This window comes from Trachypithecus francoisi, unplaced genomic scaffold, assembly GCF_009764315.1.
Source record: "Trachypithecus francoisi isolate TF-2019V2 unplaced genomic scaffold, Tfra_2.0 Lachesis_group16, whole genome shotgun sequence".
Classification (NCBI taxonomy): Eukaryota; Metazoa; Chordata; class Mammalia; order Primates; family Cercopithecidae; genus Trachypithecus; species Trachypithecus francoisi.
The window spans coordinates 73,756,406-73,782,226 of NW_022681461.1; the positions used below are offsets into that span (position 1 = coordinate 73,756,406).

At 45.1% G+C, this 25,821-nt stretch overlaps 1 protein-coding gene and 1 pseudogene across 5 annotated transcripts in view; both read left to right on the plus strand.

The window, feature by feature from the left end:
• Nucleotides 1–3,457: 3,457 nt before the first annotated feature.
• Nucleotides 3,458–25,821, plus strand: part of SUSD1 (sushi domain containing 1) — a 143,226-nt gene continuing 120,862 nt past the window's right edge. For 3 of the 5 annotated variants that reach the window (XM_033237818.1, XM_033237812.1, XM_033237814.1), the window contains exons 1-2: nt 3,460–3,878; nt 22,690–22,803. In XM_033237818.1, coding sequence (XP_033093709.1) covers nt 3,776–3,878; nt 22,690–22,803 — 217 coding nt within the window. In that variant the 5' untranslated portion in view covers nt 3,460–3,775. Of the gene's footprint in view, nt 3,879–22,689; nt 22,804–25,821 lie in introns of all 5 variants that reach the window. The other 2 variants (XM_033237815.1, XM_033237813.1) reach the window with 2 other exon arrangements.
• On the plus strand, nt 4,712–5,997 carry LOC117098830 (annotated as a pseudogene).

Consider the following 25,821-nt stretch of genomic DNA (forward strand, 5'->3'; position numbering starts at 1 on the left):
CCGAGATCATGCCATTGGACTCCAGCCTGCACAACAAGAGTGAGACACTGTCTCAAAAATAAACAGACAAACAAACATTTTTAAGTGTACAGTTCAGTGTTAGGTCCATTCACATTGTTGTGCAATCATCACCACTATCCATCCACAGAACTTTTTTCATCTTGCAAAACTGAAAGTCAATACCCACTAAACACCAAGTCCCAGCCAGGCATAGTGGCTCACAACAGCAATCCCAGAACTTTGGGACGCTGAAACAGGAGGATCCCTTGAGGCCAATAGTTCAAGATTAGCCTGGGCAACACAGCAAGACCCTATCTCTACATTTTTTTTTTTTTTAATTAGATGGGCATAATGGCATGTGCTTGTAGTCCCAGCTACTTGGGAGGCTAAGGTGGAGGGATCGCTTGAGCTTGGGTGGTCAAGGCTGCAGTGAGCCATGATTGCACCACTGCACTCCACCCTGGGCGACAGAGTGAGATCCTCCTGTATCAAAGAAAGAAGAAGAATGAGGAGGAAATGGAGGAGAGGGGGAAGGAGAAGAAGAATGCTTCTTTCAAGCTCTTTTTAAGAAAATGCTGGTATATTAACCATGCTCTCTTAAAAGAACATTTTTCTTAAGTCAAATACTTTGTCAGCAATAATCCCACTGTTCCTCCAAATTTAACACTGGTTAAAATATTCTGTTTTAATTCTTGTGACAAATACTGTTGGATGAGGAGATAATTTTTCATTATGTGATCCAATGAACTCACCATTGAGTAAGAAGTATTTTTTTAACCAAAAATAAGTATTTGAAGTTTAAAAATGAGCCAATGAAAAGAGGTGATGAAAGTCATGCAATCTAATGTGGAATATAGAGTAAGATGGATTGTACTGAAATGTAATTTTCAAAAACTTGAAAACATGACTTAGGCAACTATAAGATGAAAACCTATATAAGATTCTATTCAAGTAATTGATTAATGGAGGATTCAGTAAGTTGTTGACTTCAAAGGAAAATTAGTAAGATGTTAAGGTTCAAAGGAAAATCTGACATCAGGAATGATGACATGAATTTACTAATAGGTGCCAAACTGGTTAACTAGTTAATATCATATAGGACAAAATGAAATTAGTGGGTTTAACTTATTTATTTTTTGGCAGAAAGGACTGATCACTTATATTTCTTCTGGAAAACATTCATTTTCACTGCTATGGACACAAGTCTTTTGCATTATCATCAGTTTTCTGCAAGTTAACTTCTAGCCCTCTAGTGCTGCAAAATAGCCTAGTCAACAGGAAGTCCAGTGAAGGTGCACCCAGCACCCCACTGAAAGGATACCCAGTAATCTCTTGCCCATTTCCAAGTTTTGGACAATTTTTCCTGACATTATCAATAAAAAATGTATATGTATACATATATATTTAAATTTATTTATTTTGCAAGGGGACACAGTGGGGATGAAATGGTATAGGTTGGTTAAAAATCTTAAGTGAATGGTATATTTGTTGAAACAATCACATGATTTCTAAGTTCCAAGTTTATGGAGAGCTGAACTTAAAAAATTTGTCTAAATAATAGAGACACACCACACCATCCATTGCTCCCCAAACAGGCGCCTGTCTTTGTTGATCAAAAATAACTTTCAAGAAAGCCTGCTAAGAAAAGGGCTTGTGAGGCTGGGTGCAGTGGCTCACTCCTGTAATCCCAGCACTTTGGGAGACCAAAGTGGGAGGACTGCTTGAGCCAAGGAGTTGGAGACCAGCATGGGTAACATAGCCAGATCCTGTCGCTACAAAAAAATAAAAATAAATAAATTTTTTTAAATGAGCCAGGTATGATGTTGCACCCCTGTAGTCCCAACTACTGGGGAGGCTGAGGCTGGAGGACTGCCTGAGCCCAGGAGGTTGAGGCTGTTGTGGTGAGCTGTGCACTCCAGCCTGGGCAACAGAACCAACCCGTCTCCCCAAGAGGAAAAAAGAGCCTAGGAAGATGAGTTTTTTCTTTGTTGTTTTTGTTTGTTTGTTTGTTTTAACAGAGTGGGGGTCTCACTCTATTGCCCACGTGGGCCTTGAATTCCTGGGCTCAAGCAATTCTCCTGCCCTTCAGCCTCTTTAGTAGCTGGGACTACAGGCACGCCACACTTCACCCAGCTTGAAGTTGATTTTTAACTACTATGACTCCACCACTCTAGCCCTTGTATGGGTGTGTTTGAAAGTGGTTAGATTTAGGGCAGGCTCATGGCAGAGAGTAAGCAAGTGAGGATATGGGGTGAAGTAGTGGGGTGCCTGCTCTCGGATGCTCTCCCACAGACATCACAAGCTCAAAGCCTTCAAACCGGATCTTATTTATTTCCTTCTCTCCCACTAGTCACAAAACCCAGTGGATTCCACTCTTACACACTGCCCTCTTCACACTCATTTGTCAATGCCCAGCTGTAGGACATTATCTATCTATCTATCTATCTATCTATCTACCTACCTACCTACCTATCTATCTGGAGTCTCACTCTGTCGCCCAGTCTGGAGTGCAGTGGTGCTAGCTCGGTTCATTTCAACCTCTGCCTCCTGGGTTCAAGTGATTCTCCCACCTCAGCTTCCCCAGCAGCTGGGATTACAGGTGCCTGCCACCACGCTCACCTAATTTTTTTTCTTTTCTTTTTTTTTCAGTAGAGACAGGGTTTCACCAAGTTGGCCAGGCTGGTCTCGAGCTCCTGACCTCAAGTGACCCACCCGCCTCGACCTCCCACAGTGTTAGGATTACAGGCGTGAGCCACTGCACCGGGCCAGGACATGTCTTCTATTGCCTGATTCCTGCAGCAACTCCGGGCTGGACTCTGCCTTCCACATCTCAATCCCAACCCCAATCCTAATGCCACAGAACAGACAGAGATGTGTCAGTGATGAAGTCATTCCCTGCTTAAAACTGTGCAGCTTCCCAGCGACCTCCTTCACTTGGGTTAGGAGGGCTAACTTCCCTCTGCAGCTCAACGCCTGTCTCCAACCCTCTGCTCCCACTCTAGGTCCCCATTCCCCATTTCTACAACAAACTCTCGCTTAGATTCCTCCCCAATGTCCTTCTCATCTTTGGATCTTGGCTTACTCCCTCCCTGGGGATGGAATATGGCTGTGATGGAGGGAGGGGCTGGCATCAGCGCGTCCCAAGCTGGGTGTCCTCGGAGCAGCGGGGACTGATGCCAGTCCCTCCCTCCATCACAGTCCTACTCTCTCTCACACCAGGTGATCAGGTGTCACCTGGTCAAGTGTGTCGCCTCTGGGCGGCCTGGGCCTGGGTCTTCCGACCTCTCACCTGGGCCTTGTGCTGCGGTCACCTCATCCAGCTCTCTTTCACGTCCTCGAAGATTTCTGCCCTTTGTTCCCCTCACCCGTCTCCCCGGGGGTGCCTCCCTGAGCCCCCGAGCGGCTTGGATTCCCCGAGACACTTCCTCCCCAGCACTCTCCGGGGCTCTGCCTCCAGCTGTGTCACTATCCGATGAGTGTCTGTCCCCTTTGCGAATGTGAGCGGCGAGAGGGCCTGGCACGCAGCAGGTGCGCTAAGTAGTGAACCCGCGGAGCCAGAGACCGACACGGAACGGGCGTGTCCAGCGCCCAGACCCTGCCAGGAGGAAGGACCCGCGCCCCGCGGCCTCCCCGGGACCCCGCAGCGCCCCCCGCTTCCCCCTGCGGAGCCGGAAGCCGCCGGCTGGTCCCCTCCCCGCGGCGCCTGCAGCCTTATCTCTGCGCCCCGAGGGCCCCGGGAGGAGCCGCGGGCGCACCGGGAGGGACGGGCGGCGGCATGGGCCGGGGGCCCCGGGGTGCGGGCCCGCCTCGCCGCCTGCTGCCGCTGTTGCTGCTGCTCGGCCTGGCCCGCGGCGCCGCGGGAGCGCCGGGCGCCGACGGTGAGTGCGGGCGGGGACGGGCACGGGCGGCCCCGGCTGGGCCTCGAGGACTTGGCGCACGGACGCTTCCCTGCCCTTGGGCCGGGCGGGCGCGGTGCCGAGGCGTGGGGCGCAGGTGGGGCCCGCGCTGGCAGTTGGAGATCGGGAAGGAGGAGCTCAGAGAAGCGAGGAGCTCCCCGCCGGGCTTCCCTGCCCCCGCCCGACCCCGCGTCACCGGGGGACGCCAGTTTTGAGGCGACCTGGCCGGGTCCCCAGGGACCTCTGCTGCCCAGGAGGCGGGGGTGGGGGCTGGGCGCGAGCGCGGACGCGGGCAGGGCGGCGCCCGGGGGAGGGCGAGAGGCCAGGGCGTTCCGCGGCGGGGTCAGGCTTCCGGCTCTGCGGTGCCTTTTGCATGACACATTTGTGACCCGAAGCAATTTTCTTTCCACTTTTAATTTTTTCTCGTTGTTAGAGAGCCGAGTGCTAAATATGGTGAGAAGGAAGCCTAAGGAAGAGTACAGGAATGAAGCCATTAATTCACTCATTCATTCAACAGATGGCCCTTGAACAGCTTCCCTGTGTGCAATGAGGGCGGGCAGTGAGGGCCCTCGTGGAGCTCACTGTCTGGAGGATTTAGACCAGCAAATGTTCTATTTCCAAGCTATCGAGGGAGTTGTTTTTCCTCCTCTGCAAAATGCAATGTTGAGCGGAGTAGGAATTACACAGAGGATTCAGACACGCAGGGGAGGTGACGTTCATCCACATAACTGTACTACAAGGCAGAATGGCATGAGTGTTCTGAGAAGGTGTGGGTGGTGAGGGCAGGGAAAGGGAAATCGGTGGTGACCCTTGAGCTGGGCCATCAATGATTGGTCATATTTGGATATGGGAAAATGTGGAAAAGGTATCCCAGCTGATAGCAGCAGGCACTGCCACCTCTCCACAAATGTGTGTAGAATGAATGAATTGCTTCAGAATTCTGGCTCCAGGGAGAAGGGAAGGAAGCAAGCGGAGGCACCAAAGTTAGAGGGCAAAGTGCCTTGATTGGCAGACCTAGGCCTTTGGACTTAGCTGTGCCTGGAAGCCACTGGAAGCTGTTTCAGGGAGTGACATGAAAAGTGGGTGTAGCCAGTTCTAGGTGCTTCGGGAGCCGCAGGTTAAGGTGCAGACATGGCCAAATCCAAGCACAACACCACACACAACCAGTGCCGAAAATGGCACGGAAATGGCATCAAGAAACTCCAATCACAAAGATACGAATCTCTTAAAGGGATGGACCCCACGTTCCTGACAAACATGTGCTTTGCCAAGAAGCAGAACAAGAAGGGCCTCAAGAATATACAGGGCAACAATGCCAAGGCCATAAGTGCACGTGTTGAGGCCTTGCCCTCATAAACCCCAAGGAGGTTAAGCCCAAGATTCCAAAGGGTGTCAGCTCTTGCCCACATTGCCTGCCCCAAGCTTGGGAAACGTGCTCGTGCCCTCATTGCCAAGGGGCTCAGGCTGTGCCAGCCAAAGACCAAGGCCAAGGATCAAACCAAGGCCCAGGCTGCAGCTCCAGCTTCAGTTCCAGCTCAGGCTCCCAAAGGAGCCCAGGCTCCTACAAAGGCTTCAGAGTAGAGATCTCTGTTTGCCAACATGAGGATAGAAGGATTATCCTCCTTGGACTGCTATCTGCATGGGGATGATGTCCTCCTTTGCTATTTGTATAAATAAACTTGAGGCGGGGGGGTGGGGAATAAAGGGTCTGAGGAACCCCCCATCTTCCTTACTAAAACCAAACACTGATCCTGAAATGGAAGGAAACTTCCATGTGATGAGATACAGGGAGTCTTGTGGTTGAGATTCCTGCCTGCTGTCCCCACCCCTATTCTCTTTGCCTTGGGACTTTTACCATGCCTGGTGGGTATTACAATGGCTCGATCTTCTGAGGTGGCCATTTTTGTAATATTAGGTGCCCTGGTTAAGATTCCTTCCTTGGCTCTATCTCCCAGGACAGTGAGCATAGGACTTGCAGATGCTTGGCATCTATTTCAGAATCTCTCTAAGGTAGGAGACTGTCCAATGTGGTCCCATTGAATTGTTAGGCTAACATGGCTGAATGCAGCTAGTAGCTACCTAAGGTCAACTGTAACTAAAGGTTTTGGGATGAATTTGAGGAAACAGAAGTCAAGGCTTCCTGGTTGAGCCTCCTCTCCATATGTAGACATTCTCCCTTCATGTTCAACCTTGGAGAACCTGGTTTTATGAAGGGCAGGTTTCCTGATAGTGGGCAATGTAGGAAAAGACTGGAGGCTTGGACGAGCCCATTGAGGAAGTTGTTGCAATAGCTGGCCTGGAAGTTCTGAGGAATGGGCCCACAGTAATGACAGCAGAAGTGGAGTGAATGTAGACAGTAAGGTGGAAATGGACTGGAAGGAAGGATTTAATGACAGATGTGAAGGTGCAAGGGAACAGAAGGGGAAAGATGACACTAAGGCTTGGGGGCTGGGTGACTTGGTATATGTTTCGATGGGAGGAGAAAGATTTGGAAAGAAAGATGATTCGTTGTTTTGGACATCCTGAATTTGAGATGCTGTTATGGATTTGGAGAGATGAAATCAATAGACTTGATGGTTGCTTGAAACCTTGAGGTTGGCAAGATTGGGAGGGTGAAGGACAGATTCTTGGAGAGGATTTTTGGAGTTTAGATGGTAGATGCAAGTTGAGAAGGAAGAAGCAGCATCCAGGTAGAATGGAGAAAGACTGGGCTTGTTTAGTCAGGGAAACTAGGAGACGGGAAGCCGAGAGGTGGGGATTGAGAAAAAGGCTTTGAATTTGATGGATCTGGTCAGTGGAGACCCAGAGCTAGCAGAGAAGAAAGGGTAAGAGCTAGATGTGAGGGCTCTAGATGGAGGGCAGAGACCTTGGTTACAGAGTAGATACTCTTTTTTTTTGGAGACAGAGTCTTGAGTCTTGCTCTGTCACCCAGGCTGGATGGAGTGCAGTGACATGATCTCACTTGCTGCAACCTCTGCCTCCCGGGTTCAAGAAATCCTCCTACCTCAGCTTCCCGAGTAGCTGGAATTACAGATATGCACCACCACGCCCAGCAAATTTTTGTATGTTTAATAGAGGCAGGGTTTTACCATGTTGGCCAGGCTGGTCTTGAACTCCTGACCTCAAGTGATCTGCCCGCCTCAGCCTCAAAAAGTGCTGGAATTACAGGCATAAGCCACTACTCCTGGCCTCGGAGTAGATACTCTTTTTTTTTTGAGACAGAGTCTCGCTGTGTCACCCAGGCTGGAGTGCAGTGGTACCATCTCAGCTCACTGCAAGCTCTGCCTCCCAGGTTCACGCCATTCTCCTGCCTCAGCCTCCCGAGTAGCTGGGACTACAGGCGCCCACCACCACGCCCGGCTAATTTTTTGTTTTTTCAGTAGAGACGGGGTTTCACTGTTAGCCAGGATGGTCTCGATCTCCTGACCTCGTGATCCGCCTGCCTCAGTCTCCCTAAGTGCTGGGATTACAGATGTGAGCCACCGTGCCTGGCCAGAGTAGATACTCTTTAAAGAAATTAGAAGGAAAATGAAAGTAACATTCAGTTGGGCTGGTCAAGTCAGTCCAAGATTTTTAGGGAATGCAAAACTCAAACATATTTTAGACTGAGGGGTACTATTTAGTAGAGAGGGGAAAATTGAAAAAGCAAAAATAAATGAGATAGTTAATGAATGGAGCAGGTCAAAAATTAAACTTGGGCTATAGGTGGGAGAGGTTAGTTTCTGAAAGTGGGGGGCGAGGAAGAAGATTAGAGAACTGTGCTTCCCTTCTCCCATGGCAGGCTACTTAGAGAGTGCTCTTCAAATTTCAAAGCAAGCCTGGGTGTCCTCACTCCTCCTAGGAAGTCCGTTGGCGCTATCCACTTCTCTTTACAGCACCAGAATACCATATTCCATGCCTTGGCTGTACACTTATACCATATTGCAGTGTGACTGTTTACTAAACTAAGAGCTCCTTGTGGGTAGGGACAGTGGCTTGTATTAGGAATCTGGTATGCAAATAAATGAATACCATCCAAACGAGAATAAGCAAAGGCTATTTATTCAGGGCTTGCTGTGACAAGGGCGTCAGCCATCATCACTTCCATTTGGCAGAGACTCAAAGATAGGCTGGGGATGGAAAAGTGTTACAGTAGGAAAAGGAAGGGGGTTGGTGGGCGGTGGTGGTTCAGGTGTGCCCAGCTGGAGAAGTTTCCTAGCAGCATGCATCCCATGGGATTGGTGAGAGGGCCATATCGGGCTTTTCTGGTTAGTCCCAAGTTGGAGTTGGGGGCAAAAATTAGGGCAACTGGCCATTACTGATTAAAGCCTGACCATTTGGGGCTGATTGCTACAGAGTTCCTGGAATGATTGCTGCAGACTGTGGGTTAGAATTCTATTTTAATATGTGGGCTGGGTGCAGTGGCTCATACCTATAATCCCAACATTTTGGGAAGCCGAGGTGGGCAGATCACTTTGGGTCGGGAGTTTGAGATCAGCCTGGCCAACGTGGTGAAACCCTATCTCTACTAAAAATACAAACAAATCGGCCTGGCATGGTGGTGGGCCCTTGTAATCCCAGTTACTCCAGAGCTACTCCAGAGGCTGAGACAGGAGAGTTGCTTGAACCTGGGAGGCAGAGGTTGCAGTGAGCCGAGATCATGCTACTGCACTCCAGCCTAGGTGACAGAGCAAGACTCTCTCTCTCTCTCTCTCTCTCTCTATATATATATATATAGAGAGAGAGAGAGAACACACACACACACACACACCACACACACACACACACACACATGGTCTGGCCATTTTCCATTTGTATATTCAGTCTCTCACTGGCAACATGGGCTGAATGACCTTAATTGGCATCAAAGAAGTTTTGGGGAGGAGAGCTGAAGTCAGATGACCCGAGTGTAAGGAAAATGTGTTTCACATAATTGATATGGCAGGAGGGTGTTGGTGGCTGGGTGGGGTGCAGGGCCTGGGGGAGTCCAGAGGGTAGGAATGGGCGAGGAAGGGTAGAACCAGTCAGTCCTGTTTCTTAACCTTTCTCTGGCATTCGTTGCTGGAGTCTGGGGCCTGTTGGCTCAGGCCTGGCTGGGGGTCAGGAAGTTGTTCTTGCTCTACAAAGGTCACCTGACTTCACTCATCATGCATTGCATGCTTGGTCTTCCCTCTGTCTTCATGAATCACAGCAGCACATTCACTATTCAGGGTGAGCCAGAAGAGGAAAGAAGAGAAATAGAGGGAGTGGATTTTTTTTGGAGTGATTTAAAGTTGCTTAAAATAAAGGGCACAGGATCAGAGTTGATGAAGATGCCCACCATGGCCTATTTTCCACCTCCAGGGACTTGGTCCTGGGTGTATTCTTGGTCTTCTGGTCAAATCCTAAAATGGGTTCCTAGGTCTCTGTAGCTCAAAATTGCAAGTGGTCTGTTGGCCTCAGCTCTGCAGAAGAGAGAGGGAAAATGAATTGCATGGATTAAGAAAAAGGGTATACTCAGCTGGGCGTGGTGGCTCACGCCTGTAATCCCAGCACCCTGGAAGGCTGAGGCGGGTGGATCACCTTAGGTCAGGAGTTCAAGACCAGCCTGACCAACATGAAGAAACCCTGTCTCTACTAAAAATACAAAAAAATTAGCCAGGCGTGGTGGCGCATGCCTGTAATCCCAGCTACTCGGGAGGCTAAGGTAGTAGAATTGTTTGGACCCTGGAGGCAGAGATTGCGATGAGCTGACATCTTACCATTACACTCCAGCCTGGGCAACAAGAGGGAAACTCCGTCTCAAAAAACGAACAAACAAACAAACAAAAAAAACCAAAAAAAGGTACACCCGGCCGTACATGGTGGCTCATGCCTGTAATCCCAGCACTTTGGGATACCGGGGTGGGTGGATCACCTGAGGTCAGGAGTTGGAGACCAGCCTGACCAACATGGAGAAACTCCATCTCTACAAAAATGCGCAAATTAACTGGGCGTGGTGGCACATGCCTGTAATCCCAGCTACTCAGGAGGCTGAGACAGGCGAATAGCTTGAACCCGGGAGGTGGAGGTTGCAGTGAGCCGAGATCATGCTATTGTACTCCAGCCTGGGCAACAAGAGTGAAACTCTGAAACTCCATCTCAAAAAAAAAAAAAAAAAGAGGTACACCCTTCTGGAGAATGAGTCAGGTGTGAGACAGGTGTGAAAAGAACTGGTAGGGGTTAAATGAGTGACTGCCCGACATGAGCCTTAAGGTGTGGCCTAAATGAATGGCACTCAGTGTGGGTTGGTTTCAGGTCCTGAGGCCAGGTGTGGGGGCCCCACTGCTGGTTGATCTTGGTCACACCAGAAAGTGAACAGGATCAGGTCATATGAGCCATTTGGTATGAGGAAAGGTTGAGAGTTCCTTTTTTGTTGTTTGTTTGTTTTTTGATTTTTTTTTTTTTTTGAGTAGTCAAATGCAGTAGTGAGAAGGGGGAAAGAGTAGAATGAGAAGTTTGATCTGTAACTGACTATCAACAGTCAACTAACTCACTACCTTTGGACCAGCCCAAGTGAGAGTTCTTGATGGAGAATGTCAGTCCTAAATTTGGGTGGGTGTGGGAAATATATGATGGTTTGAATAGCCCTGCAAATATTACATTGCTGGAGAGAGTAGAGTGCTCTGTGTCTTGGAGGGGTTTAAAAGCAGAGTCTATGTTTTCGTTTCTGGATTTTTTTTTTTGTCAGGGATGTTGGAAAGGAGAGAACGTGAGATTTCTCAGATTCCTTCCATCTCTGGAATTTGGTGCAGTCTCTTAAGAGCAATGCAATTTTATGTAGTGTTAGAGACCACTTGGGAATGCTTTTCCTTCCTGAGTTTTGGCACCCTTGACTTATTTCCTCCTGTTGTTTGATCTGTCTTTCCAGATTTGACAGACAGAATCTCAGGAAGGTTGTGCAGTGGATTTGTTTGGTCTGACTGTGAATGGTCGAGGGTTAGGTTAAAAGCAGATTTAAAATTTAAGCACTGCATTTGTGCTTTTTTGTTATTGTTGCTGTTGGTTTTTTAGAGATGGGGTCTAGATTTTTGGCCAGATTTTTGGTCATGGACTCCTGGGCTCAAGTGATCCTCCCATCTTAATCTCCTAAAGTGCTGGGATTACAGGTGTTAGCCATTGTAATGGCTAACACCTGTACTTGGCCTGCCTTTGTGCTTTTAAACTACCTTCTTCCCTTGACTGTGAACATCTCTTTACTGTACTATAAAGTCCATCAGGTAATGTCTGAGAAGTACACTGAAGTTGTTGCTCGTGTATTGAAGTAAAGAGTGAGAGTGGTTCTCAGAGGCTGGCAGCCTCCCTCCCTTCCTGAGTTGCAGCTTTACTTGGTTGCAGTGGAGAGGAAGGACAGGTGAGCAGGGCTGAAAAGGTGAGCAGGTGAACTTTCCACTTCTGAGTCAGCTGTTACCCAGCAGGCGGGGAGGATGTGGTGAAGACAGGGAGTGATTATGTCAATTTGAATATTATGGTTTCTGGGATATCAGCCCATCAATGGGTAGACACTTGAATGCACAAAGATATTGCTCTTGATTTTTGCATCAATGCATTTCTCCATCAGTCTTCCCATTGGTGTAATTGGGAGTTGACTAGTTAACCATCAGTGTTAGTACCTTCTTTTATTCATTAACAAAGAGTGGTTGAGTGGTTGGTTATAACAATGTCTAACACATTTTAATTGCTTTTCATGTATTATCTCATTGATATGATTTGGCTGTGTCCCTACCCAAATCTCAACTTGAATTGTAGCTCCCATAATTCCTATGTGTTGTGAGAGGGACCTGGTGGGAGACAATTCAATCATGGGGGAGGTTTCCCCCATACTGTTCTCGTGGTAGTGAATAAGTCTCACGAGATCTGATGGTTTTATAAGGGGTTTCTCCTTTCACTTGTCCCTCGTTCTCTCTTGCTGCTGCCATGTAACACATGCCTTTTGCCTTCTGCCATGATTGTGAGGCCTCCCAGCCACTTGAAACTGTGAGTCCATTAAACCTCATTTTCTTTATAAATTACCCAGTCTCAGGTATGTCTTTATCAGTAGCATGAAGACAGACTAATATACCCTCATTTACTCTTTAATCCTCACAACAACCATATGAAGTAGGTTTATTATTATTCTCGTTTTACAGATTTACAGGATACAGGCACAGAGATCACCAAGGATTACAGAGCTAGTAAGTGGCATAGCTAGGATTGTAACTAACCCAAGCGTGTGTAACCACCGTGCCAAATACCAGGCACCGCATCTTGCAGACAGTTTCTAACAATGACAACAAAATCTGTGGAAATGGATATAAATATTCATGTAAATTATCTCATATTTGCATATTGCTTTACACTTCATACAGCATTTATATTTCTCATTTAATCTTGACTACAACATCTTCATCTCATGGATGAAGAGATCTGGCCGGGCACAGTGGCTCATGCCTGTGATCCCAGCACTTTGGGAGACTGTAGCAGGAGTATTGTTTGAGCCCAGGAGTTTGAGACCAGTCTGGGCAACATAGGGAGATCCCATGTCTACAAAATAATAATAATAATAAATTGTCTGGGCGTGGTGGTGCATGCCTGTGGTCCCAGCTACTCGGGAGGCTGAGGTGGGAGAATCGCCTGAGCCTGGGAGGTCGAGGCTGCGGTGAGCCATGATTGTGCCACAGCACTCCAGCCTGGGTGACAAGAGGGAGACCAAAAAAAAAAAAAAAACAAAACAAAAAACTGGAGAACTGACAGTTTAACTTGCTAAAATCACATAACCAAGGAACAGGACTCCAATCCTGACTCTGGTTGAGACACCAAAACCAGTCTCACCCTCTCATTGTTAGGTGTAGTTTTAGCTTGGGTGAGCACTGCAGAGCTGAGACGGGCAGTGAACCTAGCTCAGCAGCATTAGCCGGGGGATGTGGTAATAGTAACAAAGAATACTTGTCAGCCTTTCCCTCCTCTTAGATTTTGGGTTCTTCAACTTTCCTGTTTCTCTGCCAGTAATCCTAGACGTCCCTCGGAGTCCCTCACCTCTGCAGTCGTTCCCTCGGTTACTACCGGCAACCACCTCTCTGCTTTCAGGCCCTGAGTATGCTGATGACAGAACTAAAGCCAGCCTTGACGGGGGTACCGAGCACCCCTGACACAGCTCTCACTCAGATCATAGCAAAGCCCTAGCGATCTGTTCTGGCCTGGAGAATTTCTCTCCCTTGGGTTATTCTGTTACATTTGTCCCACAGCTGTGCTATGCGGCAATCGAGACTTGCTGAAAGACTTCTTTCAGTATTGCCTTTTCTTTCCCCAGGATTCTGACTCCAGTCCCTGAGGTTGAGGTTGAGCTAGTCTGGCAATGCTCTTCTCTGTGTGGTCCACCTGGGAGCAGTTTAGAAAAGCAGATTCTCAGGCCCTGCCTCTCCCCTGCTGAATCAGAATCTTTGGGGACACTGTGTTTTAACAGCATCTCTAGGAAGCATGACCAGCTGTCTTGGTTTGCACAGAATTGAGGGGTTTCCTGGGACACAGGACTTTTTGTATTAAAACTAGGACGAGTTAGTCACTAGTTTCCAGGTGATTCTTAACCAAGCCTCAGGCTGTGGAACAGTGGACCCGTGTGGTCAGAGAGTTGCTCTGCAAAGTCCTGCAAAATAGGCTAATCATGGCTGAATAATAAGCACCCCTGCCTGTATTTCTTTGGAAACCACCTTCTTATCTGCAGATAGTCTGAGAAGCCTTGGTAGCCTGGAACCCATCTTAGTTTTTTTTTTGCTGGTATGGGGAACAAACATGTATTGAGCCAGGTACTGTCTTTAGGGTTATACTTATGCTAAATTATTTTCTTTCCTTTCTTTTCTTTTCTCTTCTCTTTTCTTTTCCTTTTTTCTTTTCTGTCTTCCTCCCTCCCTCCCTTACTTCCTTCTTTCCTTCCTTCCTTCCTCTTTCTCACTCTTTCTCTCGTTCTTTCTCTCTCTCTTTCTTTCCTTTCTTTTTGTGTATCTCATCTAAAAAATTATTCTAAATGGGTCATTAAAACAGGTACCCTAAGAATGAAGTGTGTGCCAGATGTGGTAGCTCACATTTGTAATCCCAGGACTTTGGGAGTCCGAGGTGGATGAATCACTTGAGTCTGGAAGTTCCAGACCAGCCTGGGCAACATGGTGAAACCCCATCTTTACAAAAAAATACAAAAATTAGCCAGATGTGGTGGTGTGTGCCTGTAGTCCCAGCTCCTTGGGAGGCTGAGATGGGAGGATCACTTGAGCCCAGGAGGTTGAGGCTGCAGTGAGCTGTGATCACACTACTGCACTCCAGCCTAGGCAACAGAGTCAGACCCTGTGTCAAAAGGAAAAAAAAAAAAAAAAAAGGCCAGGTGTGGTGGCTCATATCTGTAATTCCAACACTTTGGGAGGTTGAGGTGGGTGGATCGCTTGAGGTCAGGAGTTCAAGACCAACCTGACCAACATGGTGAAAACTCATCTCTGCTAAAAATATAAAAATTAGCTGGGTGTGGTGGTGCACACGTGTGGTGCCAGCTACTCAGGAGCTGAGACACGAGAATCGCTTGAGCCTGGGAGGCAGAGGTTACAGTAAGCTGTGATCGTGCCAATGCTCTCCAGCCTGGGGGACAGAGCGAGACCTTATCTCAAAAAAAAAAAAAAAAAAAAAGAAAAAGAAAAAGAAAAAAGGATCAAAGACCTAGTATTTGATTGCACAACAGGGTGACTATAGTTAATAATAAGTTAATTGTGTATTTTAAAATAACTAAAAGACCATGACTATTGTTTGTAATACAGAGGATAAAGACTGAAAGGGATGGATATCCCATTTAACATGACAGGATTACTACGCATCGCATGCCCGCATCAAAACATCTCAGGTACCCCATAAATATATACACCTGTGTACTCACAAAAGTTAAAGTTAAAAATAAAAAAGAAGGAAATGTCAGAACTTTAGGGAGAAGGACTTTTGGGGGCTCTTTATCCTCTGCTACTCAAAATCTGATCCACCTGTGAGCTCGCTAGAAATCCAAAATATAGGGCTCCTCCCCAGACCAACTGATTTGGAGCCTGCAGTTAAACAAAGGTTAGGATCCCCAGGTGTTTTTTGTTTGTTTGTTTGTTTTTGAGACTGAGTTTCGCTCTGTCACTCAGGCTGGAGTGCAATGGCACAATCTTGGCTCACTGCAACCCCCGCCTCCTGGTTTCAAGAGATTCTCCTGCCTCAGCCTCCCGAGTAGCTGGGACTATAGGTGCATGCCACTACACCTGGCTAATTGTTTGTATTTTTAGTAGAGATGGGGTTTCACCGTGTTAGCCAGGATGGTCTCAATCTCCTGACCTCATGATCCGCTGCCTCGGCCTCCCAAAGTGCTGAGATTACAGGCATGAGCTACTGTACCTGGTCCCCAGGTGTTTCTTTGTTTGTATTTTTCTTTTTTAGTATGTATGTATTTTTTTACCTTTATGGGTACATAGTAGGTGTGTATATTTATGGGACATGTGACTTTTCTTTTCTTTTTAGAAACAGGATCTCACTCTGTTTTCTAGGCTGGAGTGCAGTGGCATGATCATAGCTCATGTAACTTTGCACTCCTGGGCTCAAGCAACGCGGGTTCCTGCCTCAGCCTCCCCAGGTGATTTGAATGCACTTTAAAATTCGAGAAGCCCAAAGTCCTTGTTTTAAAGATGAAAAAACTGAAATCCAGAAAGGTTAAGTGGTGTGCTCAAGGTCACACAGTGAATTTGACTCAGCTAGATTTAGGATCCGGCTCTAACTAGCTTTCAAGTCCAGTGCTTCCCCCTATACCTGGCTGCCTTCCTTTAAGGCCATGTGTTTGTCTGGGCCTATTTGTTAAATAAACTTGAACTTAATTCAGTTTCTTTTAAAACATTTTCTATTCTATCCTTCACTAATTCAGACTGGACTTCCTTTAATTTATCTGAGTGAGTCCCACCTCTTTGCTTCTTAATATTTTTTATGTTTATTAGATTAGCTCAATAGTTAACATGAAATAGTCCTTTTCCAGCTGGTATTAAGTTTTTTTTTGTTGTTTTGTTTTCTGAGACAGAGTCTTGATCTGTTGCCCAGATGGGAGTGCAGTGGCATAATCTTGGCTTACTGCAACCTCTGCCTTCCAGGTTCAAGTGATCCTCTTGCCTCAGCTACCAGAGTAGTAGCTGAGATTACAGGTGCCTGCCACCATGCCCGGCTAATTTTGTTGTATTTTTAGCAGAGACGGGGTTTCACTATGTTGGCCAGGCTGGTCTCGAACTCTTGGCCTCAAGTGATGTGCTCTCCTTGGCCTCCCAAAGTGCTGGGATTATAGGCGTGAGCCACCGTGCCCGGCTGAGTTTTTGCAAATGGATCTATATAAATTCTGCATCTTTATAATGACAAGTTTTTATTTTTAAACTTTTTAAAGAGACAGTCTAGCTCTGTTGCCCAGTCTGGAGTGCAGTGGCTCAATCAAAGCTCACTGCAGCCTTGATCTCCTGAGCTCGAGAGATCCTCTCACATCAGCCTCACAAGTAGCTAGGATTACGTGTATGCCCCACCATGCCCAGCTAATTAAATTTTTTTTTTTTTTTTTTTTGGTAGAGATGGGTTCTTGCTATGTTGACCAGGCTGGCACTTTGGGAGGCTGAGGTAGGAGGATTATTTGAAACCAGCCTGGGCAACATAGTGGGATCCTGTCTCTAAAAAAAAAAAATTAAATGAAAAATTAGCCAGGTGTGGTGGGATGTACCTGTAGTCCTCATTACTCTGGAGGCTGAGGAGCGAGAATAGCTTGAGCACAGGAGGTCGAGGCTGCAGTGAGCTGTCATCACACCATTGCACTCCAGCCTGGGTGACAGAGGTGACAGAGTGAGACCTTGTCTCAACAAACAAACAAACCAAAATGATGCCATTACAAGTGTGAGCCACTGCACTTGGTCCTAGACAAGTATTTTACATAAGAAAAAAATTATAAAAATTTCCATTTGTCAACCTTAAATAATGAGATTCAGAATGTATGATATATATGAAATATAGAGCTTATTCAACTCCATATGAAATATAGCATTTATTCTAGCATAGAACTTGAGGGTGGCCACTGGGAAACACTGACTTCAAATGAATGGAGTCTTCCTTCCAAAGTGGGGAAGTTACCGTTTCATTTATGTAGAAATTGTAGCAGAATTACATTTTCCATACAAGACCAGTGCATATGCCACAGCGATTTGGTTGGTTACAGACTGTTACACTCCAAGGAAAATTACTTTATTACTCCATGAGGAGAGATAGTGATCTAAGAGGGTCTTATCTCTGGTGCCATTTGGGCTTAATTATTTACAGGGGGAGAAAAAGGCAGAAGTTACAACTGTATATATACTTTGTGACTCAAACTGCATGGCCATATTCCTCTCAAGGCTTGGTATAATTTAAAGTTCCAACAGCTTTAAGTTTGAACTACTTAATTTCACATATTTTATTGTTGTTTCAATAGAATCATATTTATATCTATTATTGTACTGCATGCATTTATGTGTGATTTCAGTGTCTACTTAAGGTTTTTAGCCTTTGGACAGTGTGTTTATGTTGTCTGTTCACTGGGGAAGTAGCTTATAATGAATGGGCTTCTTTGGTTTTCAGTGAAAAATTCTTACAGGCTTCCTTAGCTTGGGTTACTTTAGTTACTTGTTCTCTAAAGCTGTGTACCTGCTATCTACCATCTCTCAATGGCATCAGGAGAAATTTGGGATCCAGAAACAAAATGATTTCCCTATAAAAATTTGAGTTTCCCTCCCCATTTTGCCATCAAGGCTTTAATTCTATCAGCCCCCAAGTGAAAACAAACCAAATGTTTATCATCAGATTGTATACCATATATTATCAGATTATCATCAGATGCAAATTATGCATCACATATTCTGCATCTTGGGTTTCATGGTTGTCTACATTTGTTAAAACCCACTGAAACTGCACACTTAAACATGGAGGCGTTTTATTGTATGCATATTATATCTCAATAAAGTTGATTTTTAAAGTAAAAAATATAATTTTCAGTATTTTCTTACTATTGTGGTAAAGTAGACATAAGGCAAATTTTTACCATTTTAGCTATTTTGAAGTGTGCAATTGAGAAGCAAGTTGTATATTATTGTGCAACCATCACTACCATCCATCTTCAGAACCTTTTCATCATCCCAAACAGAAACACCGTACCCAAGATTTAGGGTGTTTAATAAGATTGCATTCTTTTTTTTTTTTTTAAACGGTGTCTTGCTGTGTCATGCAGGCTGGAGTGCAGTGGTGCAATCTCGGCTCACTGCAGCCTCCGCCTCCTGGGTTCAAGCGATTCTCCTGTTTCAGCATCCTGAGTAGCTGGGATTACAGGTGCACGCCACTGAGCCCAGCTAATTTTTGTATTTTAGTAAAGACAGGGTTTCACCATGTTGACCAGGCTGGTCTCAAACTCCCGACCTCAGGTGATCCGCCCACCTTGACCTCCTAAAGTGCTGGGATTACAGGCATGAGCCACTGTGCCTGGCCAAGACTGCATTCTACGTACAAATTAACTTGGGGAGAATGTTCATATGTTCATCATCATAGGGTTGATCACAAATGGGTTTTTGAACTTGACCCAGGATCCATTATTTAGAAAGTATTTCCAAGATTTTGGTTGCATGTCATTATGAATTTTTTTTTTTTTTTTTTTTTTTTTGAGATGAAGTCTCACTTTGTCACCCAGGCTGGAGTGCAGTGGTGCTGTCATGGCTCACTGCAACCTCTGCCTCCGGGGTTCAAGTGATTCCCCTGCGTTAGACACCCAAGTAGCTGGGACTACAGGTGTGTGCTACCACACCTGGCTAATGTTTTTGTATTTTTGGTAGAGACAGGGTTACGCCATGTTGGCCAGGCTGGTCTCAAACTCCTGACCTTGAGTGATCCACCTGCCTTGGCCTCCCAAAGTGCTGGGATTATAGGCATGAGCCACCATGCCTGGTCCTGAATGTCATTATGAATTGACAATGTACTGATCACACGGTTTTAAAATGTTTTGTGCTAAAATGTTAATGTGTTAAGATGGTTAAATATATTTAACCCACATGATGGACATTTAGGTATGGGGACTCATCCTCACTTCGGTTTGGTGTGTTGTCCTTCTAATCTGGAGCCTTCTGGTTCATTTTCTCCCAATTGTAAAGTTCTGTTTTGTGCAGCATCAGTGAAGGAATCTGGGCATTTAACTATTCCTTGCAGGTATTTTCAACCAGTTCCTTGAACTTTCATTCCTATTCCTTATGTCTGTCTTCTGAAATTTGCAGAGACTCTGCTTCTTGGGACTTTCTAGGATTGGCTTTTAGTTCTTCCTCTCTGCTAAGGCAATTACTATGCATCCATCTCTTTTTCTTTTTAAACAGAGATGAGGTCTCATCATGTTGCCCAGGATTAGTCTTGAACTTCTGGGATCAAGGCCTTCCAAAGTGCTGAAATTACAGGCATGAGCCACTGTACCTAGCCCATCCATCTCTTTCTCATCTTCTTTATTTTTATTTTTTTTGAGATGGAGTCTCACTCTCTTGCCCAGGCTGGAGTGCAGTGGCATGATCTCAGCTCACTGCAACCTCAACCTTCCAGGTTCAAGCGATTCTCTTGCCTCATCCTCCCCAGTAGCTGGGACTACAGATGCCCACCACTGTACCCGGCTAATTTTTGTATTTTTAGTAGAGATGGGGTTTCACCACGTTGGCCAGACTGCTCTTGAACTCCTGACCTCAAGTGATTCACCTGCCTTGGTCTCCCAAAGTGCTGAGATTGCAGGCGTAAGCCACTCCGCCCAGCCTCATTCTCATTTTCTGAAATACTGTTAGCATCTTTTGTCTGCTATCATCTTCTCTCCCAGGGTTTATATCTTCCTAGACTTTTATGTAATTCCCCCCCCCCAGTGCATTTGATAATATTTTCTAATTCTTTAACATCTTTAAAATTTTATTTACTAATCCCTAAATCCCCATTTTCTTTTTTTCCTTTTTTCAGGTTTCTTGTATTAAAATTCTAGTGTTTTTTTTTTTTTTTCTTTCTTGGCTGCCTGCTTTTCTCTCTCTTTTTTAGGCATCTTAGGCATCTCTTTTTTAGGCACTGAGACTGGGAGATTTCCAAACATGCTAACCATGCTACTGTTTTGTGTGTTCTTTTTTAAAATAAGAGATAACACAAAAATGAGAAAAACCACTCATCTTCACTAAGTAATATGAAATTAACCATGGAATATTTACAACATTTATTCTATCTCAGACCATAAAGAAAAATGCAACAAATTTGAAAAAAGTAAAATTTTTTTTTTTTTTTTTTGAGGCGGAGTCTCGCTCTGTTGCCCGGACTGGAGTGCAGTGGCCAGATCTCAGCTCACTGCAAGCTCCGCCTCCCGGGTTTATGCCATTCTCCTGCCTCAGCCTCCCGAGTAGCTGGGACTACAGGCGCCCGCCACCTTGCCCGGCTAGTCTTTGCATTTTTTAGTAGAGACGGGGTTTCACCGTGTTAGCCAGGATGGTCTCGATCTCCTGACCTCGTGATCCGCCCGTCTCGGCCTCCCAAAGTGCTGGGATTACAGGCTTGAGCCACCGCGCCCGGCCGAAAAAAGTAAAAATTTTAAAGGCCGCATTGAAGTATAAAAGTGTATCTTAAGGTATAAAAACACATAAAACTTACATTTTCTGGAGTAAATATGTTTTTATACCTAGTGTTAAACATTTCAATTTTGATACTCCCTTTGTCCCAAGAATTGTTTGGGAGAATGTTCTGTGGTTTGCAAGTATGTTTCTTTTGGGGTTGCCAGTCTTGTGTTTTGTTTGATAGTTTTATTACATTATTATGTGGTCAGATAATTCAGGCTTTAACATTTTTACTTTTTTGGAATTTGTTGCATTTGTCTTTATGGTCTGAAATACAATAAATTTTGTAAATATTACATGGCTGATTTGGCATTACTTAGTGATGATTAGTGGTTTGTCTTATTTTTGTGTTATCTTTTATTTTTTAAAAAAACACGCAAAAGCAGCATGGTTAGAGTGTTTAGAAATCCCTAGCCTCAGTTGGTTTCATGCCTAGAGCAGCCTAAGGGCTAGGCTGTCTTACCTGGGTAATAACAGAGCCAAAACTAAAATGAAATTCAATGCTAGAAAGATTCTCTTGACTAGGTCACTCCTGAAATTACAGAGGCACTGAGAGGGAAACACAATATACCACATAGCCTTGGGTAGAAATTCTTGTTTGATCTTGGGCCATATATCACCATCTGGTAGATTTGGATGTTTTAGAAGTTTTAGCCTCAAACAATTCTGCTGTTTATTTCAATAATTGGGATCTGGTCATCCTACTGGGACTTGGCTGTTAAGTTACTGTCATTTTAAACACATTCATTTTTTTCTTTGAAAAAAAAAAATGAGTAGTGTAATAGGCAGCTGTGTTCCTCTTCACTCCATTTGCTTTTTGAGTTGCAGCAAGTAGGATTTCAGATTTCTCTATCCAGGCAGTCAATAAAAATATATTGAGTGTCTGCACTGTGCCATCATAACATATGGGCAAATGACATCATCCCTATCCTTGAGCAGCTCATTCATAATACCGAGCTTGGAAGACAAAGCTAGAACCAAATATAATGACACATTAACGTGATTGATAGGGGAATGTGCCAGTGTTAGGGGAGCACAGAGGAAGATGCATTTAATTTTCCTTAAGAATGGAGGAATGGGCTGGGCACGTTGGCTCACACCTGTAATCCCAGCTCCTTGGGAGGCTGAAGGCGGTGGATCCCTCAAGCTCAGGGATTTGAGACCAGCCTTGACAACATAAGGAGACCCCCATCTCTACAAAAAATACAAAAATTAGATGGGTGTGGTGGTGTGCGCCTGTAGTCCCAGCTTCTTGGGAGGTTGAGGTACGGAGAATTGCATGAGCCCGGGAGGTCAAGGCTGCAGTGGGCTGAGATCATGCCACTGCGCTTCAACCTGAGCAACAGAGTCAGACTCTACCTCAAAAAAAGAAAAAAATGGAGAAGTGGGGAAGACCTCAGAGGTAATGTGACATTTAAGCTGGGCCTTAAAATATGAATAGGTGCTAGCTAGGTAGAGAAGAAGGCATAGGCCTTTTAGGCATAGAGAGTATCGTGATTGTGGCATGCAAGTAGGATAGTAGATATTCTGTTAGGGAAAGAGTAGTCAGCCTCTGACATCTGGCAAATACCATGTGTGGCTGGGGCTTGGAAACAATGAGGCTGGAGGAGTATGTCTGGAGTGAGACCACTAAGAGCATTGATTGTGGCCTAGCATGGTGGTTCACGCCTGTAATCTCAGCACTTTAGAAGGCCAAGGTGGGTGGATTGCTAGAGCCTAGGATTTCGAGACCAGCCTGGGCAACATGGCAAAACCCTGTGTCTACAGAAAAAAAAATTAGCCAGGTGTGGTGATGTGTACCTATAGTCCTAGCTACTTGGGAGGCTGAGCTGGGAGGTTCACTTGCTCCCAGGAGATTGAGGCTGCAGCGAGCTGTGATTGTACCGCTGCGCTCCAGCTTGGGCGACAGAGTGAGACCATGTCTCAAAAAAAAAAAAAAAAAAAAAAAAAAAGACATTCATTGGCCACACAGAGGAAGGGATTTGCACTTTATTCTGTGGGAAATAAACAGTCACTGAAGGTTTTTAAGGATGAGACTAGGTATATCCTGTGTTATTTTGGTCTTCAAATTTTGGTTCTCCATTGTAAATGTCCACTAACTACATGTGTCTCATCTTGCATTTTTCTTTTTCTGAAACATACAATTTATGATTCAGGTTTAGATGTCTGTGCCACTTGCCATGAACATGCCACATGCCAGCAAAGAGAAGGGAAGAAGATCTGTATTTGCAACTATGGATTTGTGGGGAACGGGAGGACTCAGTGTGTTGGTAAGTTCTGAACCCTGGGTTAAGTTGAAAAGCTGAATCAAGAAACAAGATTCTCTTGTATTAAAAAGTTGATGTCCTTGGGGAAAAACATTGTTATTTTGTTCACATGTTTTTATTATGAGAAGTTTTGTCAATTATAATAAGTCTTTGTTTTGGTGTTTGGATACATTCTTTCTCTAGTGTTTCCAAGATAGTATTCCTCATGTTAGAGGTCATTGAACTTGAATCTCTGGAAACTCTGGGATCTAACACAAATTTGACATCTGTTTTGAGTCTTAAATTTAACTTCGCAACTCAAGTGAATATTGTATTCCTTAATTTCTCTGGTTATTTTGATATAACACTATTTATATTAGTACTATGAGGAAAACCAAAACAATTTGCCATTGGACTTTTTGGTTAGTTGGTGAAATACTGTTGCTTTGGGTCTTATGTCTGTCAGAATTCATCCTCCACATTTTTGGTAGTTGTGATACTTTTAGGGACTTAGATGACTTAAAGGAATTCAAAGCCCTTTATGTTAGAAGCATCTGAAATTATTTTTTGCCTCATGATATCCCCCATGCCATGACAGTCAGACAATATCCAGGTTCAAGCTCAATTCAGAGAGAGGGAGACTTTCACAACAATTTTACGATAGTAAATGTTGCAATAATCTTCCAATTTCCTCCCAGCAACCTTGTTATACGCATTAAAAATATTGATGGTTTTACCTTACAGTTGTGGACAGATGTTATATACAGCCTTGTTGTGATATCTTTGTGTGCTTTTTTTTTTTTTCTCTTGAAAGAAAAATAACAGCAAGGCACTGAGGCTCGATCTTGTAATCTCAGCTGTTCTGGAGGTTGAGGTGGGAGGATCACTTGAGGCCAGGAGTTTGAAACCAGCCTGGGCAGCATAGTGAACCCCCCATCTCTAAAAAAAGCTTTTTCAAATTAGCCACATATGGTGGCACACACCTGTACTCCCAGGTATTCCGGAAGCTGAGGCAGGAGGATGGCTTGAGCCTAGGGGTTCGAAGCTTCAGTGAGGTTTTTTTTTTTTTTTGAGACGGAGTCTTACTCTGTCACCCAGGCTGGAGTGCAGTGGTACGATCTTGGCTCACTGCAACATCCACCTCCCAGGTTCAAGTAATTCTCCTGCTTCAGCCTCCTGAGTAACTGGGATTAAAGGCGTGTGCCACCACGCCCAGCTAATTTTCATACTTTTAGTAGAGATGATGTTTCACCATGTTGGTCAGGCTGGTCTCGAACTCCTGACCTCATGATCCACCTGCCTTGGCCTCCCAAAGTGCTGGGATTACAGGCATCAGCCACTACACCCAGCCAGTAAGTTATTTTTTATCTTTATTTTACTTTTAGAGACAAGGGCTTTCTGTTTCCCAGGCTGGAGTGCAGTGGCATGATCGTGGCTCACTGCAACCTTGCCGCCACAACCAGCTAGTGTTTTTCTTCTCCTTCCTTCTTTCCTTCCTTCCTTCCTTCTTCTTTCTCTTTCTTTCTCTTTCTTTCTTTCTTTCTTTCTTTCTCTCTTTCCTTTCCTTTCTTTCTCTCCTTTCCTTCCCTTCCTTCCTTTCTTTTTTCTCTCTCTCTTTCTTCCTTTTCTTTCTTTCTTTCTCTCCTTCTTTCTTCCTTCCTTCCTTTCTTCCTTCTTTCTTTCTTTCTCTTTCTTTCTTCTTTCTTTCTTTCTTCTCTCTTTCCTTTCCTTTCTTTCTCTCCTTTCCTTCCTTCCTTCCTTCCTTTCTTTTTCTCTCTCTCTTTCTTCCTTTCTTTCTTTCTTTCTCTCCTTCTTTCTTCCTTCTTCCTTTCTTTCTTCTTTCTTCTTTCTCTTTCTTTCTTTCTTTCTTTCTTTTTTCTTCTTTCTTCTTTCTTTCTTTCTTTCTTTCTTCTTTCTCTCTCCTTTCCTTTCCTTCTCTCCTTTCCTTCCCTTGCTTCCTTCCTTCCCTTCCTCCCTCCCTCCCTCCCTTCCTTCCTTCCTTCCTTCTCCTCCTCCTTCTTCCTCCTCCTCCTCTTCTTTCTTTTCTTTTTCTCTCTCTCTCCTTCTCCTTCTTCCTCTTCTTCCTTCTCTTCTTCCTTTTCTTCTTCCTCTTTTCATTTTTAGTAGATACAGGGTCTCACTACATTGCCCAGGCTGTTCTTGAGCTCCTGGGCTCAGGTGATCCTCCTGCCTCAGCTTCCTGAAGTGCTGGGATTATAGGTATGAGCCATCGCGCCTGGCCACTACTGCACTCCAGTCTGGGTGACAGAGCAAGATCCCATCTCTTAAAAATAGAAAAAAAGAAACTAAAAGCAAAAAACCAAAAAACCCCAACTTAGTCTTGTCTTCAAAAAGTCACCTTTCATTTGCAGACACAGGCTTTTCCAGTCATCCACCATTGCCCATTCTGCAGGCTGGAGTGAAGCCTTCTTTGACTCTTGTTTTTTAGGTTTCTACCCATAAGAAGTTTGGCTACCCTGCAGTCTGAGGCTCCTAGGAGAATTTCTCCTAATGCTTCTCACTCTCCCATTCCTCACCCGCACTTTCTAGCAGTGAGATAGAAATGAAGTTGAGAAGAATGGACAAATTTTTCTGTTCCCTTCCCAAAGGAATTCCTCCTCCCATGGATGCTAGCTACATTCTTGCTTGCCCTTTGACTTTTTTTTTTTTTTTTTTGATATGGCATCTCCATCTGTCACCCAGGTTGAAGTGTGGTGGCACGATCTCAGCTCACTGCAACCTCTGCCTCCTGGGTTCAAGCAATTCTCCTGCCTCAGCCTCCCGAGTAGCTGGGATTACAGGCATGCGCCACCACACCTGGCTAATTTTTGTATTTTTAGTAGAGATGGGGTTTCACCATGTTGGCCAGGCTGGTCTCGAACTCCTGACCTCAGGTGATCCACCTGCCTTAGCCTCCCAAAGTGCTGGAATTACAGGTGTGAACCAATGCGCCTGGCCAAGAAAGATACTTTTATAAATTTAGTGTAGTCTACGTGTCCAGTGTTTAGAAAGTTTACAGTAAGGCTGAGTGTGGTGGGTCAC